General features: G+C 44.3%; 1 protein-coding gene and 1 long non-coding RNA gene across 4 annotated transcripts in view; both read left to right on the top strand.

The window, feature by feature from the left end:
- Positions 1-3,437: 3,437 nt before the first annotated feature.
- Positions 3,438-6,212, top strand: LOC121858435. The gene is made up of 3 exons (XR_006087434.1): positions 3,438-3,826; positions 5,220-5,332; positions 5,504-6,212. It is a non-coding gene; the product is annotated as an uncharacterized LOC121858435 (long non-coding RNA).
- Positions 6,213-8,124: 1,912 nt separating this feature from the next.
- LOC121858201 (alpha-2-macroglobulin-like protein 1) overlaps positions 8,125-20,000 on the top strand; it is a 23,185-nt gene continuing 11,309 nt past the window's right edge. The window contains exons 1-22 of one of the 3 annotated variants that reach the window (XM_042354414.1): positions 8,125-8,222; positions 10,207-11,639; positions 11,817-11,877; positions 12,214-12,327; positions 12,587-12,796; positions 12,992-13,204; positions 13,395-13,552; positions 13,665-14,023; positions 14,465-14,619; positions 14,786-14,900; positions 15,211-15,426; positions 15,732-15,890; positions 16,116-16,337; positions 16,456-16,635; positions 16,759-16,951; positions 17,248-17,421; positions 17,547-17,641; positions 17,817-17,898; positions 18,170-18,392; positions 18,654-18,882; positions 19,642-19,844; positions 19,975-20,000. The exon at positions 19,975-20,000 is cut by the window's right edge and continues 54 nt beyond it. In XM_042354414.1, coding sequence (XP_042210348.1) covers positions 11,831-11,877; positions 12,214-12,327; positions 12,587-12,796; positions 12,992-13,204; positions 13,395-13,552; positions 13,665-14,023; positions 14,465-14,619; positions 14,786-14,900; positions 15,211-15,426; positions 15,732-15,890; positions 16,116-16,337; positions 16,456-16,635; positions 16,759-16,951; positions 17,248-17,421; positions 17,547-17,641; positions 17,817-17,898; positions 18,170-18,392; positions 18,654-18,882; positions 19,642-19,844; positions 19,975-20,000 — 3,373 coding nt within the window. In that variant the 5' untranslated portion in view covers positions 8,125-8,222; positions 10,207-11,639; positions 11,817-11,830. Of the gene's footprint in view, positions 8,223-10,206; positions 11,878-12,213; positions 12,328-12,586; positions 12,797-12,991; positions 13,205-13,394; positions 13,553-13,664; positions 14,024-14,464; positions 14,620-14,785; positions 14,901-15,210; positions 15,427-15,731; positions 15,891-16,115; positions 16,338-16,455; positions 16,636-16,758; positions 16,952-17,247; positions 17,422-17,546; positions 17,642-17,816; positions 17,899-18,169; positions 18,393-18,653; positions 18,883-19,641; positions 19,845-19,974 lie in introns of all 3 variants that reach the window. The other 2 variants (XM_042354413.1, XM_042354415.1) reach the window with 2 other exon arrangements.

Below are 20,000 nucleotides of genomic sequence, written 5' to 3'. Positions count from 1 at the left end.
CACAATGTGTTACATCAGCGTCTCACCAAAAGTTCTGTTTCCTGTTTAGTTAGTGACTTTGCGTTAGGTTTTTCTTTTTACACCTTTCAGTTCCTGACGCAACCTTGTGTTTCATTATACCTGGAATACCTTATGATTCCTCAGGTGTTTCTCAATTGTGGGATAGGAAGAAAACAGTTTGGCAAATACTTTTCTGTTATGTAGATTAGACTGTATAACAGACAGTCTACATACACCCTAGCTGTCACCTGGAGAGTTCAACCCTCCTTAAGAACACAATCCTCTGGCCGACAGTAGACAAAATTGACCCCAGTCCTAGTGGGGTCAAGTCCCCAAAGTCCCTGAACTAGCCTAACCAATGAGACTCAACCCCATCAGAATTGGCACCCATGAAATTAGGACCAATTAGATATGGGGCCTAATTCTAAATAATTAGGTAAGTCAGGGACCTATTAGGAATGGGGCCCACGTGAACTAGTCATTTAAAAATAACTAACATTCAATGGAGAGTTGTTTTTCGTGTACGAGCCAACAGCTAAGGGTAAGGACCGCTGCCATATAACACTGTAATTTATTGAGGAAAAAATGGTAAAATTGGTTAAAATTACTTACATTAACAGCGATCTCAGTGTGGCTGTGGGTGTGTTTCATTAGTGTGGCTGAGGCTCATTAGTGTGGTTGTGGGCGTCGCTGTGGATGTGGCAAATTAGTTTGGCTGTGGGTGTGGTTCATTAGTGTGGTTGTGGGCGTGGGTGTAGGTGTGGCTTTCCTCTCTAGACATTACAACTCGTCAGCTTTACCGACCACCAGCAGTGACACCCAGCACCCAGGCGCTAATTCCCTCTACTAACTGGACACAGAACGCCAGCTGCTGCCCCACAGGCAAGGATTATAATACGTAACTGTGTTTGTTGCTGGAGGGAGCGTTGGTGGTGACACAAGCTGCATGAACATATGAACCCTGTACAGGTAACTACTAAAGTCCGTTTGCCTCTCTGCCTGAACCACGAACCCCCTGAACCACGAACCCCCCCGAGGGATTCAGAAGTGTGAACTCGAAGCCTTTATGGACAGAATGATGTATCAGTCTACTGCTTCGGGATGATGAGCCTGAATCTCTCAGGGGGATCGTGGTTCAGGGGGTTCGTTGTTCAGTGGGAGAGGCAAACGGACTTTAGTAGTTGACTGTACACCGCCACCTACCTTCCTCCTTTACTCTGTCTCCCGGCGTTCCTCGAAGCGCGTAACCCGAGGAGATCAGTTCCCAAAGGGGTTACTCTGTGGTTACTCTTATTTGTTACATATTTCCTGTTTGCTTGTCTGGGTCATGTTTCAACTGTATTCTGTGGTGTAACAGCAGGTGGTAAGAGGATCCACTCAACACCTTGTCGTCTCACCTGTACGAGTCATGTCTACCTCGAGGTGTAACTCTAACTAGAAGACTTGTATAATATGATGACAACAGTGATCTTGACCCTCCAGGGAAAAATCTTCTCCAGGAAGGTCAAATCACAAACCATCACCGACTTTTATCAACCAAGAGTTTTATCATCAACAACTGTGAAAATAATTATCAAACTAAACGCCTTTGATCATAGTTGAAAGGTAGTTTGTTTACTCTTACATGCTAGAACGCTGCGTTGCGACACGACTGACCTTGACCATGTAGGTAGCTGTAACCTTTCCTTGTCCCTGTTCACACCTATACGGTGTGTCATCTGGCGGGTGAGCAAACGTTTGGACCATAAGAACATAAGAATGGAGGAAACTGCAGCGGGCCTATTGGCCCATACTGGGCAGTCCCGTTTACACCCAACCCCTATTGCTCATATAAGCATCCAACCTATGTTTGAAGCTATTCAGCGTATTCGAGTTAATGATGATTTTTGGTAACTTGTTCCATTCATCCACTACTGTTTCCAAACCAGTGTTTACCTATTTCGCGCCTAAATCTAAGTTTGTCTAATTTAAAACCATTTTTACGAGTTCGCTCCTGGTTGGATAGTTTGAGTACCTTTGTAATGTCCCCTTTGTTTAGCCCTGACTTCCATTTATACACCTCTATTAGGTCGCCCCTCGCTCTACGTCTCTCGAGGGAGTGCAAATTAAGATGCTTTAACCTGTCTCTATACTCAAGGTTCCTAATGCCCGGGATGAGTCTTGTCATTCTCCTCTGAATTCTTTCCAATGATTCTATATCCATTCTGTAATACGGTGACCAGAACTGAACTGCGTAATCCAGGTGTGGTCTCACAAGCGCAAGATACAGTTTTAGGATAACCTCGCTAGTCTTGTAACTAACACTCCTTTGTATGAACCCAAGTACTTTATTAGCCTTGTTACGAGCAAAAACACATTGTTTACTTGGCTTAAGGTTCCTACTTATCATTACTCCTAAATCTCTCTCGCAGTCGGATTTCTTTATGGCATCGTTGTTCATCTGGTATCTGGTTTCCTTGTTTACATCTCCTATACTGAGTCCTTTACATTTGTCCACGTTGAATTTCATCTGCCATTTTTCAGACCATTCGAAAAATTTGTTTAGATCTTCCTGTAGTTTTGCGGAGTCCTCGTCAGATTCAATAACACGTCCTATTTTAGTGTCATCAGCAAATTTACTTATGGTTAGGTTATGTCCAAACCACCCTGTCCCAAACCAAACGTCCTTCGGTGTAGTCCGGCTGGCGAGGGAGGCCACTAACCCCACTGGACTCTTTGCCCGGCTGCAGGTATACACTGCGCTGGTCACGAGTCATGATGCTGGGGGCGACACGGCCATGGAGCTATTCCTCAACGTCTTACACCCTGTCACACATATCTTCAGCTGCTGGGAAAAGGCCGACATGCTGGGAGGAGGGATTAATATATGTGAGCTTTTGAGGAGTCTGGGCCTCGATTCCTTCCTTGGTCAGTAGTAAACCTAAGGGGAGGGTGAGGGGAGGGAAGGGTGCAGGGAGAGGGGGATGGGAGAAGAGGGGCTACGGAGGAGGCAGGGGAGATGGGGGAGGAGGGCCAGGTATAATGAGGGAAACAAGTGGAAGGTGACGAAGGCGACGAAGGGCATACCTGTGAGTCGGCAAGTTTTATTGATTTTCTCACGGAGGAAACGAGTTGAGAATCCAGTTAGACCGAGACAGACAGATAGACAGCGTAAGTGGATGATGGCTAATAAGGGTGTCCGTATGGGTGTGTGGTAGTAGGAGAATGTTATTTCTATGTTTTGGATGAGTACTGTCTTCTGGTGGATGTCGTGAGAGTATGTATACGGATGAGGGGTGGATGATATACATGATATTGTACACAAAAGGACGGTTTGTACACGTAGTTGAGTGTTTGTTTGAGTGAGTGTTGAGTCCTAGCAGGTGCGTGGGCAGGTTGAGGGTGCAGGTGGGTATATAACGTAGCAGGATGCAGGCCACACTCAGTCCTCCAACAGACGTCAACAAGCCCACACGTATACTGTACTTATACATATGTCCTTCACTCCCTCCCTCGCTCACTCACTCACTCCCTCACTCGCTCCTCGCTCCCACACTCCATCACTCACTCACCCTCACCCAACCAGTACTCTCTGTGTCTCTACGCGTTACCATTGCCTCATATCATGCCGATCAATACAGTAGTTAACTCTTGAACTAGACAACACAGACAGACGAGGAAGAAGCTAAGGGCACTCCCTCCGTGGTAAAAAGTTCTCCAAGTAGTCTGCCAACTCAAGAAACAAGTATTTACACATTCATCGATCTGAAAGTTTTATCACTGCTGCTGCCTCACTTGTGTTGGTATCTGAAGCGGCGACGACCAGGAGATGAAGCTAAAAGGGACGGTAAGGTGTTCCTTTATATTACGTGTGTGGAGGAGGTGTGTGTGGGGGTGTGTGTGGGGAGGGTGTGGGGGGTGGGGGTGTGTGTGTGGGGTGGGGGTGGGGTGGGTGTGTGTGGAGGGTGTGGGTGTGTGGGGTGGGTGTGTGGGTATGAGTGTGTGAGTATGTGTGTGGGTGTGTGTGTGGGGGGTGCGTATAGGTATGGGGGAGTGTGTGGGGGGTGGAGTGGGTGGGTATGTGTGTGTGGGTATGTGAGTGTGTGGCGACCTGTGGTGTAATGGTCGGCATGCTCGCCTCGCAAGCGAGCGGACCCGGGTTCAATCCCCGGGCAGGATGAAACTATGAGCAAGTTTCTTTACGCCATTTGCCTATGTTATTGGGAACCTGGATGTTAATCGATTTGCGGATCGTATTCCGGGGTAATGGTTAGCCAGTGCAGTTGGCGAGTTGTCCGGTCTTCTCGGACTATTCCTTGACACTGGGTCATGCAGCTCGTTAACTTGGGGTGTGGTTGTTGTGTTGGCGATATCTTCTACACCTTAAACAAATTCTCGTTACGCGAGGGGCAACAATTATATGTGTAGGTGTGTGTGTGTGTGTACGTGAGGGTGTGGGTGGGTGTTTGTGTGTGGGGTGAGTTTTGTGTGTAATAATAATAATAATAATAAACGGTTTATTAATAGAGTTGCAGCCGGTGGCTGAAAATTTACAGACTTACATTTGATTTAGACATAATGATATAATATGCATTGAATACATTTACAGGGCTGTACAGTACATAAATCAGGAGTTGTTTATTATTTTAACAATAGATGGGATGGTGTGTGTGTGTGTGTGTGTGTGTGTGTGTGTGTGTGTGTGTGTGTGTGTGTGTGTGTGTGTGTGTGTGTGTGTGTGTGTGCGTGCGTGTGTGCGTGCGTGCGTGCGTGGGAGGGTGAGTGTGTGTGGGAAGGTGAGTATGTGTGGAGTGTGTGAATGTGTGTATGTGTTTGTGTGTGTGTGGGGTTGGATGAGTGTGTGTGGCTGGCTGGCTGGGGGTGTGTGTGTGTGTGTGTGTGTGTGTCAGGAGTGGGAGGGGGTGGCCTATTCATTCATTAGTTATATTCAGTTCGGTTATATTAAGTTACTTCTCTCTGGTTACATAGTTCTTGGTTTATATTCACTATGATTTACTTGTATGTAAATGATATGGGTGAGCTGCTCTTTTCTCTCACCTCCCCTACCATCACTCTAATAATGTACGGGCGTTTGTCATTAGCTACCTCTGACATTTACGCCGCTTTACGCTTCCAAAATAATTGATGATTGACGGAATTGACAGAATGACTCAAGTGTTTACAAGAAATAATTGATATATTGTGATTTTTATTCGGTTTTGTTGTATCTTCACTCACAGGTGATGTTGACGGTGGTGGCATTGGTACTACTGCTCCTGGTGGTGGCGCCCTCTACCCAGATCACCTTCCGGAGGTATTACAGACCGTATAGTCATGTCCGTCAGTCGTCTGTGTGAGTATCGCTACTGTGTCAATAAAGTCTTCTTAAGCATAAGATTAAAGTCCCGTTCCTCCGTGCCCTAAGTCCCTAAGGAACGTTTGGAAGTGAACACTTTTAATAATAGTAATAATAATAATAATAATAATAATAATAATATCTGTTGATTATGGTCGTTAATTTCAGATCGTTCGAAACATCTCATAGGTTTGGCCCAGGAACTATTGGCTTCAAAGGCAAGGGCTGGTAAGGAGGTCATGTGACGCATCTTCAAGATGTTCATCATCTTAAACTCGAAATGCAGGTCGCTTCTAAGGGGTTTTCAGGGTCATGGTCACTCCTGAAGGGGAGGTGTTCAGGGTCATGGACACTCCTGAAGGGGAGGTGTTCAGGATCATGGACACTCCTGAAGGGGAGGTGTTCAGGGTCATGGACACTCCTGAAGGGGAAGTGTTAGCATCTAGCACACTTCTCAGGCGGCATCCTGGAGGCAACTGTAGAGTATTGTACAGCCTAAATATCCAAGGTGCCCCACGTCCAGGATATTCCCAGATATCAAGCATTCAGAACAACTTTAAGAACCGTCCACCTTCTACGATCCTTCCTGGAGATGCCAAGAACGAAGTATACAATGAGGAAGTGTCCAGCATCCCCAACATATCCAGGATAATATTATCCGCGACGCTTTCAGTAAGAGGTAAAACTCCAGCATGAGAACGTTTCCAGGATATACCTGTTGGTACCAGGATCCAGGATATACCTTGTAGATACCCAGCATCCAGAATGGTTGGGGCTTGTTTGGAGAATACTGGCCACTTCGCCTTTCGGCTCTTTCGGGGAAGATTATTGTATACATTGTATGTTATTTGAATTGATTTTTTAATATATTAGTTATTTATGAGTTTTGTTTATCATTGAGATCCTACTGTGTGTTAGGGTTGGGGGGTCAGTGGGAATCCATTAACCCCCTTGCATATTTTATTATCACCACAAAGAATAAATAATTTCCTGGAAAACTGAGACATACAACAGGTGTGATGATACAGGTCTAGTACAGGTGTGATGATACAGGTCCAGTACAGGTGTGATGATACACGCCTAGTACAGGTGTGATGAGACTGGTTCAGTACAGGTGTGATGATACAGGTCTAGTACAGGTGTGATGATACAGGTCTAGTACAGGTGTGATGATACAGGTCTAATACAGGTGTGATGATATAGGCCAAGTACAGGTGTGATGATACAGGTCTAGTACAGGTGTGATGATACAGGCCAAGTACAGGTGTCATGATACAGGTCTAATACAGGTGTGATGATACAGGCCTAGTACAGGTGTGATGATACAGGTCTAATACAGGTGTAATGTTATAGGCCTAGTACAGGTGTGATGATACACGCCTAGTACAGGTGTGATGATACACGCCTAGTACAGGTGTCATGATACAGGTCTAATACAGGTGTGATGATACAGGCCTAGTACAGGTGTGATGAGACTGGTTCAGTACAGGTGTGATGATACACGCCCAGTACAGGTGTCATGATACAGGTCTAATACAGGTGTGATAATATAGGCCAAGTACAGGTGTGATGAGACTGGTTCAGTACAGGTGTGATGATACAGGCCTAGTACAGGTGTGATGATATAGGCCAAGTACAGGTGTGATGATACAGGTCTAGTACAGGTGTGATGATACAGGCCAAGTACAGGTGTGATGATATAGGCCAAGTACAGGTGTGATGATACAGGTCTAGTACAGGTGTGATGATATAGGCCAAGTACAGGTGTGATGATACAGGTCTAGTACAGGTGTGATGATACAGGTCTAGTACAGGTGTGATGATACAGGTCTAATACAGGTGTGATGATACAGGTCTAGTACAGGTGTGATGATACAGGTCTAGTACAGGTGTGATGATACAGGTCTAGTACAGGTGTGATGATACAGGTCTAGTACAGGTGTGATGATACAGGTCTAGTACAGGTGTGATGATACAGGCCTAGTACAGGTGTGATGATACAGGTCTAGTACAGGTGTGATGATACAGGTCTAGTACAGGTGTGATGATACAGGCCAAGTACAGGTGTGATGATACAGGTCTAGTACAGGTGTGATGATACAGGATACAGGTCTAGTACAGGTGTGATGATATAGGCCTAGTGCAGGTGTGATGATATAGGCCAAGTACAGGTGTGATGATACAGGTCTAGTACAGGTGTGATGATACAGGTCTAGTACAGGTGTGATGATATAGGCCTAGTACAGGTGTGATGATATAGGCCAATTACAGGTGTGATGATACAGGTCTAGTACAGGTGTGATGATACAGGTCTAGTACAGGTGTGATGATATAGGTCTAGTACAGGTGTAATGATATAGGCCAAGTACAGGTGTGATGATACAGGTCTAGTACAGGTGTGATGATACACGCCTAGTACAGGTGTGATGATACAGGTTTAGTACAGGTGTGATGAGACTGGTTCAGTACAGGTGTGTCGCAGGTGTTGTTATCCATTCCCAGTTCTTTTCATCTCGTCACCTGTAGAGCCAAATAATAGAACAAAATTTCATTACTATTACTGTGTTGTCCTCTGATGATTGTAGTAAAGACGACTCCATAACGTTCTATATATTCATGATTATTACTTCCTTACACTCGTATATAATTGACATTTTCCACCTGTATACACACCAACACTACGTTAACATTACCTGGCCAACTGTGTCGTCCTATCACACATGTTGTGCTGAGTCGTAGTCTACATCATCACCGTGAGGGAGGAGCGTTAAAGGGCCTTCAAGTCACCATTTTTCACTGAATAAGCCAATGGTAGGTCGAGTTGTCGCTTCTTCGACAGTACTCGCTAACTTGCTCAGTCGTCAGTTACTCGCGAACCTTCTCGTAGGTAAGCTGTAGCGTCTCTTGGTAGCCTGGTGTTGTCAAGTTGGGTTTAACTTTTAGAATACTGTTATTGTACCATTATATGAGACTGTTATTATACTTAACTACGTGATGCTGGTATGCATAAATGATGATCTTCCTACATCAAGCTTTAGTGTTAGTGTTATTCTCTGAATTTTTACTTTTGTTCCGGACTATTGTGACTGTCGCCTCGTGTTGATAATGTTCCGTGGTGGTGATTCTTGCCTTCTAATGCTAATATTGTTTCTTAATGTTGCTAAAGTAACATAATTAATGGAGTTACCCCTTCAATATTGGTGCTACTGACACACTGCTGCCTCTTTATAGTGCTGTTGTACTTTTCTATTGCTGTTGTTATCTGTAAGGGAACTGTTGTCCTGTTAACAGTACTGCAGACGACCTTACGTAACAGCATACGCTGCTATGAATTCCTGCTAATTATTATTTTTTTATCTTAACCCTTTTAGTATGACTATTTAGCCCTTTGAAGACAATTATTTAACCCTCCTGGCCAGGGGCGCAATCCCAATGGAAATATTAGGCTAAGTCGGGGCCTATCAGTACGACGGCCAATATCCCCTGGCTCTCCTCCCCACTCTCCCCCACCGCCTCCACTCTCACCCTATCCCCCAACCCTCAGCCACTCTTTTTTTTTGTAGAGAAAGGAGGGTGAAAGAAGATTAGAGGTGGGTAAAGGAAGTTATAGTTCGGAAATTGAAGAAATTTAGGAGGAGGTAAGAGAGGGAGGGCTGACCGCCTACCTAAGCTAATAGTGTGTTAGGGTTGTGTCATGGGTTAGTAATTGTCTGTCGGTACAGGCACTAAACAGCCTACCCTGTTCCATATATGGGTGTTTTAAGGGCCTTATTTCATATTCCGCCGACCCTACTGGCGGATGCTGGTCTAGGGAGGTTGTCTATTGCTTGGCTGTGTAGATCGGGGGTGGTAATGGACCTTTTGAGATTTGGTAACTTTTTGGGAACCATGTATGGTTGTTGTCGTTATCTGGTGGGAGTCTTTGAAGGAGTTCTTGCTCTGATCGTTCTATCTTTTGCCAGATTCTGCTGGCCAGGGTGTGCAGCTGCTGGTTGATGGGTTTCATTCTCAGGTTTCTGTGTATCTCGGCTGTGGTTCTGGTGAAGGGGTATCATTCACCTGTGACGAATCTTAGGGCTTCATTTTGGACCACCTGTAATTTTAATATTTGATTGGTGCTCATAGTGTGAAGAGGTATTGCTGGGTAAGGTAATATCGGTGTGATAAATGATGTCACCAGGCGGAGTTCTATTTTCTCCGCCTACTCTCTCTTGCCACCCACTCCCTCCCCCTTCACCTTCTCCCTCTCCCTTCACCCTCTCCCTCTCCCTACTCTCTCCCTCTCCCCACTCTCTCCCTCTCCCCATTTACTCCCTCTCCTCCCTACCCCCCCACAACTCTCTCTGTCTCCCCAGTTTAACACACGAGTTCCATAAAGTCATTTTTAGTCTCCTCACGTTCTGTATGTCGGGGAGAGAGGGAAGGAGGGGGAGAGAGGGAGGGAGATGGAGAGAGGGAAGGGGGGCTGTGACACAGGTGTTCAACAAGTGCCTGGAGCTGCAGCAGTAACACTTGTCTTGGTGAATGGGGCCCGCCGCGCTGCAGAACCACCATTATGAGATCTTTTGATGTTTGCCGCGACAAAGGGAATTAAAGAAAGTGTGTGTGTGTGTGTGTGTGTGTGTGTGTGTGTGTGTGTGTGTGTGTGAGTGTGTGTGTGTGTGTGTGTGTGTGTGTGTGTGTGTGTGTGTGTGTGTGTGTGTGTGTGAGTGTGTGTGTGAGTGTGTGTGTGTAAAAGGACTCCCTTTACTCTACTCTCTCTGAATATAGAATTAATACACGTCTCACATGATCTGTCAAGCCAATTCATATATACAAGACAGTTACTCTCTCTAAATAAAGTCTTGGCTATATTTCCCTTTCCATTTCAGATAAGTGTGTGATCCAGTGCTTGCAGGGAGGCGTTCGGACGGAGAGGCGTGCAGGCAGGGAGGCGTGCAGGCAGGGAGGCGTGCAGGCAGGGAGGCGTGCAGGCAGGGAGGAGTAAAGGCAGGAAGGCGTGCAGGCAGGGAGGAGTAAAGGCAGGAAGGCGTGCAGGCAGGGAAGCAGGAGGAAGGGGAGGCGTGCACGTCTGACGGAACTAACAACATTTGGTCTGGCCACCGCCTCTTGACCATACCTCATACTTCATTTACACTAATTTTAGATTTAGTCATTTTAAGATTATTTTTGAATTTATTTTAATTGTATTATTGTTTTAAAGCTTAGTAGTTTATAGTTAGTAATGAACACACACTCCAAACAAGTATCTTTACGGTTTTATGTTCGACAATTAGACACAACGGACGGAAGATTTTGACAACCCTACCGAGATAACAGGAGTCGTAATGTTCATTGTGAAATTTATCGATCCTCTCCGTGAAGATACTTTTTGGTGTGTTACATCAGGGGTTTTATGGTGTGTTGTTTGTAGTTTTGTTTACGTGTGGAGTTATGATATAAGCTGGTAGGTTATGACCCCAAGTGGAAGGGTTTTATTACTGCACAATGTGGCTTTATATTAAACTCTGCTCTGCTACTCTACACATGCTCTCACCCAGTCCAGTATTATCTGTAGTTGATCTAAAATGTATAGCGAAACCTCTATTTAACGGACTATATGGAGAGAAAAGTCCGTTATATCGAGGGTTCGTTAGTAATACATTACTGGATGTCTTGATGTTGGAAAAATCTCAACTGAAATTCCCCGAACAGTAAGTTGTGTTTTAAGAACAATTATTACATTTATTGAGGTAATGATTATCACCTTTGTATGTGTTACAAATAATTCCTAATTTAAACCATTTTATTCACTTATTATTTTTATTTCGTGTGAATTTATATGCAAAATATATATTCAGTTGAACACTAGTTACCCCATTATCATGTCATTTATATTTATAAACTTACTTCTTTAGTTTTGTTTATGGATTAATAACTATATAAAAACATATAAAAATTACTTGTCATGAATATCTTAATGTATTTCTTATATAGTTGAGATGTACAGTTACTCAAGACACTCTATACAAAATTGTGCTGAACAAATTACACAGCAGAAGAAGGATTTTGACAACCCTACCGAGACGAAAGGAGTCGTAGTGTTTATTCCGAAATTCATCGATCACCCCAAGAACAGATAGTTTTTTGAGTGACTGTACAGTTATGTATCATAGGATGTTAGTGGTGAGGTCTGGACGTCTGACCCGAACTCAATACTCTGCCCAGGTTGGGATCTCACCTCACAACACATTTAACCAGATTCTTACACCAAGAGATGACTTGATCAATGATGATTAAATATACAGTGTCGATGTTTCAAAATGTTAGTATCATAGTCAGGGACACTAGTTTGAATCCCAGCCAGAATTAGGGTAACAGAGATTAGCGTATGACTTTCAAGCTGAAATATCATATAAACCTCCAGCTTGAGGTTTCTGTTGACGAACAAATTTTACCAGAGCCCACATTTTTTTCACACAAGGTTCCTTATCCTCTGCAGGTGACAACAGCGTCATGCCGCCCCTTGGCCCTGATGCAGTCAACAGCGTAGAACAACAGGAGTAAGTGGGGGAAACTTATTCAGTTACTTAACCATAGTGGCATTCACAATAATGTTAATGTCAACTTGGATATCAAAACTCACATTAACATACAAGAAACTGACACCCTTTTCATTAACACTGTTATTTACATGTTAGCAGACACCGAACCTGGCATTGGTTTAACACAAAATTTCCTTCTTTTTAACATGGGCTGGATTTCCCTTGCCTTATTTTGGATGTTGTATTGCGAAGACTAATGCGCGTCCATAGGCTATAGTAAGTCTTGAGCAAATATAAAGGATTGAAATACTACTACAGAAATCATTACACCACTGAACGAGGTCCCCCCGGCAGAACTCAGTCGCTGGTGTGTGACGCTTGTCCCTTACTGGCAGCTGCCCCGGCCAACAATTGCACCCTCGTCAACGCTACCTGCTGTAAATACTGGCTATGTGGTGACCTGCCTCGGTGAGTTACCTGTCTCTCTCTCACCTGTTGATATTTTTAATTGTTATATAAACAATATTATCACTATTTTTACTACCGGTATTAAAAAATTCTACTTCAATATCTATTATCAATTACCTGCAAAAATCATTCGTCGGCCGTTGACGTATGAGTGTGTTTCTCTTCTAAACAAAAAATTTTCACAGTTAACTCAAGAACTTGGTGTAGAATTGTCTTAATATTGTCTAAGGTGCCAACAACTCTTTGTTTACCATCCTAGTAACTGCTCCTCGAAGAATGGCACCGTCTACCAGATTGATGACCAGTGGAAGGAGGAGGAGAACTGCAAGACGTGTCGATGCCTCTTCAGCAGCATCGAGGGCGCCTACACGAAATGCTGGGACACCTTTTGTCCAGGCAAATCTCACAAGGACTGTCTCACCCTTCAGAAGCCGTTAGGCCAGTGCTGCCCCCAGTACTTCTGCGATAAGTGAGTTCCCTTGTACTGTTTTAGTGATATTTTTTTTTTTTAGATGTAAGCAGCAGGTCTTCTGTATATACTACACAAGATCTGGCCACTGCTGGCAAAGAAAAAATCAAGTTATTTCGTACCGACGTTCATATTTCACCTCCACCTTCCAAATGTCTTATAAGTGATTCCTGCTTAATGTTTTTCTTTCCATAGTACGACCTGCTTGAGTCAGGGTTTGTACTATGGCATCGGGGAGACCTGGGAGACATACGTTGCGCCTTGTGGGGAGTGTGAGTGTCAGAGTGTGGGTAATGGCCAGCCTGAAGCACTATGCCAGCTCGAGGTGTGCCCGACCCCTCCTTCTGACCCTCTCTGCCGCCCCATCAAGCACAACAGGTGCTGTGACCTCCAGTGGGAGTGTACCAAGTGAGTTATTTAAAGTATTAGTTCACTCTAACAATGTTCTACTGTACAATTTTATATTTTAAACATAAAGGCTTTTTTTCCATGACACCATTGCTCCAGCATAACTAACGATGACCATTATTTATTCACTGTTATTTTGTTTTGCTCTATTTCCTATCGTGTGTATTCGTTGTCATTTATTTTAACCCAGTGAGTACTTGATCACGACCCCGGATAAATGGGTGGCTGGAGGGAGAGCGTCGGTGTGTGTGTTTACAGTGCTCAACCAGGAGACCATGGTCGACCTCTTCATAAGCCTGTCGACCAAGACCTCTTCCAACACCAGCTCTGTCCTCCTTAACACCACAGGTTAGAGCAGCTGAAAATTACTGGTTAGGTTAGGTTAAGTTGTGTTGTTGTTAATGATCTACAGTGTTGTCTGAAATTTGGTTTATTTAGAAGATAAACTTTTCATCTGCAGTAGAGGGACCTGGTCACGTCTGTACCACTCTAGACGTCCCGAATGTGAGTGAATATTACGGTGACCTCGAGATCTTTGGTAAGGTGGGTGCCGCTATGGTCTCCGAGTCCCTGATGGTCAAATTGGAAGAAATGGGCAAGACATTCGTTCAGACAGACAAATTCCTCTACATGCCAGGTCAAGTGGTGAAGTTCCGTATCCTCACTATCGTCGGAGCGGAGTCAAAGGTGTCGTATGAAGATCTGGAGGAGGTGTGGGTTACGTCCCCTTCAGGTGTTCGACTCGCTCATTGGCTCAAAGTGAACAACTCGCAAGGTCTTGTGCATTTGGAATTTCCTCTGGCAGATGAAGTTGAGGAAGTAAGTAATAATGATATTTTTATCCGCATTGTACAGTTAACTACTAAAGTCCATTCGTCTCTCTCCCTGAACCACGAACCCCCGAGAGATTCAGACTCACGAATCCAGACCCATTAGTGAATAGGATATTGTATCAATCTACTGCTTCGGATTCACGAGTCTGAATCTCTCGGGGGTTCGTGGTTCAGGAGGAGAGGTGAACGGACTATAGCAATTTACTGTACAAGTGGCAGCTTAGATATTTAGGAAATAACTTTCTCATAATATATATTTCTGTAGTACATAAAATTTCACTTTTTTATAACACATCCCGTACTTGACATCTTATCTCCTGCTCTGGTTAGCATGTGATGTTACTCTCGCCACTCATTATATAACCTAATCTAACCTTTCCCTTAATGCCAGTCCCTTTCTTCTGACGGGTTGTGGTCTCTCCTGCAGGGGAAGTACAAGATCCAGACGAGGACAGAAGTAGGCAAGGGATACCAAGTGTTCGAGGTGGAGCACTATGACCTGCCCAGGTTTGAGGTCACACTCAGCCCTCCACCTTACGTCCTTTCCTCTGATCAATACATTATATTCACCATCTGTGCTGAGTAATTCACGGGTTTTATTTTTGTTTCTTTCTTTCTTTTGTTCTTTCTTTATTTCTTTCTTTCTTCCTCAGAAAGTGTACTCAACAGATGAAATACACTAAGGTGTTAAAATTTCAAGGCGATCTAAATTAACCTTGGAATAATTACGGTACCGAGGTGTTTACAGGTACAACTGGGGCCAGGAGGTGGAAGGTTCGGCTTGGCTGGTTGTACACACCCACACACACTACTATAACGGGCACTTGGAGGATCAACACCCACTTGTCAACACAACAGTACAGGTATTGACAGAACTTATCACCGTCTGCTCTTACCTGGCATAACTCGCCTGTCTCTTGCTGTTTACGTGTGTCTGGTGGGCTATTTTTTCTTTATCTCGTATGTTTCTCTTTGTCTCTTGTTTGTGTCTCATTATCTCTCGTTTGTGATTTATTGATTTATTATCTCTTCTGTGTCTCTTTGTATTTTATTAGTGATTTATTATCTCTCTTCTGTGTCTCAATCTCTCATTTATCAACTGGACTTTCCTCTCCATATAATCCGTTAAATAGAGGTTTTACTGTATTAATAACGTGTTGTGACATTTAACAGTCATTCACGGGCTGTGTGGCGGTGAACGTGTCGACTAATAACCTGACGGAGGAGATGTACTTCCACACCCTGAACGTGGAGGCGGTAGTGACGGAGCAGGGTACTGGGGTCACCTACGAAGCCTTCACAGAGGTCAAAATTCATCGACAAGTAGTGACCTTTAAGATGATCAAGAGTGAACGCTATTTCAAGCCAGGACTTCCCTTTGTGTTTCAGGTTGGGTTGGATTGGGTTGGGCTTAGTTGGGTTTAGTTAGAATACATTAGATTATACAGGATAATTGACTTCAGTTCTGTTGATTATGGCCATTGATATATATACATTTTTCAAAGAATTATTTGTACAAGGATGAATTCAAGACTTTATATTTCTGAACAAAAAAGATGTAGATGATTTAATGGATAGTTTACCGATAAATTATTAGATTATCAAATAATTTTCTTAGTATTGGAAAAGAGTGACTACACATCATAATAAAGGCAAATTATAGTCAGCTATCTCATCCTTCTCCCCTATGACAGGTAGAGGCGAGGTATGCAGGCGAGATGCTGGCCAGAGGGGAGCCCGTGTTGGTGTGTGTGGCCGACATCTGCAATAACTATACCACCAATAACAACGGCTCCGTTACCTCTATCTTGCCGCCTCACCTCATACACCAAGACACACCTGCTTACGTTCAGGTGAGTCAAGCGATGGCAGCTATTATATTTTTACATCTCATACGAAAGGACACAAACCACCATCAGTATAGCCCTTTGTGGACGATGATGATGATTAACCCTTCATGGACGATGATTTAATCCTTCAGGACTCAAAGGGTTAAACCAGAGATGACGATAACAGTACGTCTTCGACCCAGTAAGCCATCACCCAACACTACACTACAGCCTTTGTTTTCTTCCTAGGTGGGAGCAGTAGACCACCAAGGAGGACCGGGCATATTAGGTGACCTGCAGCCCTCAGAGTCCACCTTCTACATCAAGACCTACTACTCGCCTTCCTGCTCCAGTATGGCCCTTCACCTTCCTTCTGGTAGACTTGAGTGCCAGCCTGGACAGAACATCAAGGTCTTAATACCAGTTATATTTGTGACCAATAACACGGACAAGGTTGCTGTGACTACCCAGGTGAGTTACGACACCACACCACACCACGCGACACCATACCATACCACACCACACCATTATCATTCTCTTCTTCATGACCTGATTCATTACCACCTTCCTCCTCCTCCTCCTTCCACAGGTCATATCCCGAGGTCAGGTCATAATGACAAGCATCCAAGAGCGAGTACTGACTGCCTCGCCTTTGGGTTTGGATGAGGACCTTCTGTTGGCGCCGCTAAAGGACCCAGAAGGAGAACTAGTTAGAGGGTCCTTCACTATTGAGGTCACGCTGCCACCTACAGCCTCACCCACTGTCTACGTGAGTCCTGGTGTGATGATGACTGGTTTACTTATGTTCCTGTGATGAATAATGATGAATGTGTCGTTCCACCCACCCACCCATCCATCTCGTTTCTATATTGTGTTTCACTCTTTCTTATAGATAATCATCTGGTATTCGAGAACGGACGGGGAGGTGGTGTCAGCATCAGGCACTATCGACGTGGCACTGTGTCTCACCAACCCCACCACTCTCACCTGGCACTCCTCCTCCTCTAATGGCACCAATCCCCCGGCACCAGGAGACAAGACCAGCTTCACCCTCTCTGCCAATCCCAACTCTATCTGTGGTCTTGGTGAGTTCTTAATTAAGAATGTTAGGTCTTGTGTTTTGGTGAGGTGCTGAGAGATGTTTGATGAGATGGTGAGAGACATTGGTCTCTTTCGGGTCTTGGTGACATAGGGATAGATAATGGTCTTTCTTGTGTCTTGGTGAGATAGTGAGAAATATTTGCCTCAAATCCGTCTTGGCGAGGTAGCAGTATGTTCTTTTACTTCAATATGTGGATGTGGTGAGATATCAAGAGAAGTTATCTACGTGAGACACATGTTATAAAATTTGATGGACCCCCCTCCTTCACCCCTTCTTCAGGAGTAGTGGACCGGAGTGTAGAGATGCTAGCAAGGGAACAACCTCATCAACTGTCTGTACACACGCTCCTGGATGTCGTGCGAGGGATGGAGGTACAGTCCTGGGAACACTATGACTACCTGGACCTTTACTCCCGCTGCTACCAAGATTACAACTACGATTACTGGGATTACGGTTAGTTACTCGACGTGGTAAAGTGTGTGTGTGTGTGTGTGTGTGTGTGTGTGTGTGTGTGTGTGTGTGTGTGTGTGTGTGTGTGTGTGTTAAACTATCTGTGTGAAGAGTGTATCGTCTTACAGATTATCCTCTACCGCCAATACGTAAGAGGAGGTCAGCTACGGGGATGGAAGATTCGTATGCTGTGCACTACGTTGATGCTTTTTATGCCTTCAGAGTGAGTAACTTCCTTTTATGTCTACAATCCTATGTAAAGTTATAGAGAATGTTAAATTGCCTCAATAAGCTGACGTAAGTCTATAACAGGATTATATAAAAGTTAACTGAATCTTTAGTAATAGTTACGGGTCGTGGTGTGTGTGTGACACTAACTTGTTCCCCACGCCCCTCAGGACGCAGGATTACTGGTGGTTACCGACCTCGACTTGGAGACTCGACCTTGTCCTCACCATGTCCCTGACCTGTTCCTGCCAGGTACTGACTTACTAACACACACACATCTGAGAGTCTCCTCGTGCCTTCTATCGGATAGTGTGTGTGTGTACAGGAGAGAGATTAACAACAAGAAAATAATATTCAAATGATACTTTATATCATGACTATAGATGTTATAATATACTTGGGTAATATTGTTTTTTTATCTAGTTTATAGTCTTAAATAAACTCTATGAACTATTGTGTCACCGTTGATAATGAAACTTCCTTGACTCTATCTCTACTAAGCATAACAACAACATTATTGCAGGAATAATGCCACTGGATGATATGGCAGTGATGGCGCCTGTAGCATCGCCAGGGGAGAGCAGCGAGGAGGAAGAGGATGAACAGGAGGAGGAGGGGGATGAACAGGAGGAGGAAGGGGATGAACAGGAGGAGGAGGGCGATACAGAGGAGGAGGAAGTCCGTAACGGACAGGACACAAGGAGCTACTTCCCTGAGACTTGGCTCTGGCAGCTCCTGGTTCTCGAGTAAGTACCTCACCCCCCCCCCCCCACACACACACACACGGTGACATTTACAACAACAAATAAGCTTTATTGGTGGATATGTCATCATTAACTTAAACACATCATGTAATAGTTTATGTTAAGGGAACTATAAGACATGAATGGAATCCAAACCACAGCTTTCTCCGTTTACAGACCAGCGCCTCTTACATTTACTTTAATAATTAATGAGTTTTAGTTCACCTGTCCTAGCTCAACCCTCACACACCTCTCCCTCATCAGCAACACTGGTGAGACAGTAGAGGAAGTAACACTACCAGACACCGTCACTGAATGGGTCGGGAAGGCTGTGTGTGTCCACCCCCAGAACGGTGTGGGATTCAGTGGCCCCGCCTCTATCATCACCTTCACCCCCTTCTTCCTGGATCTGATCGCCCCGCCCTCAGCCCGTCGAGGGGAACAAGTGCCACTGCTTGTGTCTGTCTTCAACTACCTGAACCAGAGCCTCCCGGTGAGTGACGTGGGAGAGAGTTACTTGGCTGTGTGATCACAACTCGATGGTGAGATTAAACAGTTCATGGTCACATAATAGAGAAATTTGTTAACTAAAGGAAAAAGAATAAGCTGAAGGGAAACAAATTTGAGAGCTTTTAGAAACAATTAGTAGATGCCACATGATAATCTACCAGAGAAAATTTTAGTCGTCACCAATACTAAGTTTTGAGGCAGTAAGACCAGACAGTGCCTGACCTAATATATTACAGTATGTACTTCTTCTTGTCCAGATACAAATACCCCTGATATTCCCAGAAGTCCTAATTGTGTCTAGTAAAGGAAATCTCTCTACCTCTCTCATAAAAGTCTCACTAATTTCAGATTTCTTAAAGTGCAAATTGTATCAACCTCTTCCTCCTGTCTCCACTATCTCCTCCTGTCTCTCTTCACTGTCTTTCTTCACTGTCTCTTTATTGTCTCTTCATTCACTCGGAATTTATATGTTTCTTAAAGACGGTCATTACCTTAACCCTTTGAGGACGATGATTTAACCCTTTGAGGACGATGATTTAACCCTTTGAAGACGATGGTTTAACCCTTTGAGGATAATGATTCACCCCTTTGAGAACGATGATTTAACCCTTTGAGGATGATGGCTTAACCCTTTGAGGACGATGATTTAACCCTTTGAGGACGATGGTTTAAGCCTTTGAGAACGATCATTTAAACTGATATGTTGTACCACCGTCTCCCTCATCTTCCATACCCCCTTCAGGTGACTGTGACTCTGGCAGAAAGTTCCCGGTATAACGCCAGCTGGTACACGAGGGAGGTGTGTGTGGGGCCGGGTACCCAAGGCCTGCTACAGTTCACGGTGACGCCATCTTACGCCGGCGACATCTCTCTCACCTTTAGTGCCAACATTACCTGGGGAGCTGGTGACACTTGTGGTAATGGCACTCTTGTTATTAGTACCAGGTAAGGGCGTCTTATGGTACTAGTAATGATTAATTGTTTGGGTAACTTTATCTATATCAACAAGAGTGTGGGCATACGTACATACACCCCGATAGTGTGTGTCTACTTACTACTGTCACTCACACTCCAGAGACACAATCACTGAAGTTCTGAGGG

Source organism: Homarus americanus, unplaced genomic scaffold (assembly GCF_018991925.1).
Source record: "Homarus americanus isolate GMGI-L3 unplaced genomic scaffold, GMGI_Hamer_2.0 scaffold57980, whole genome shotgun sequence".
NCBI lineage: Eukaryota > Metazoa > Arthropoda > Malacostraca > Decapoda > Nephropidae > Homarus > Homarus americanus.
This window is presented reverse-complemented; position numbering and strand designations above follow the sequence as displayed.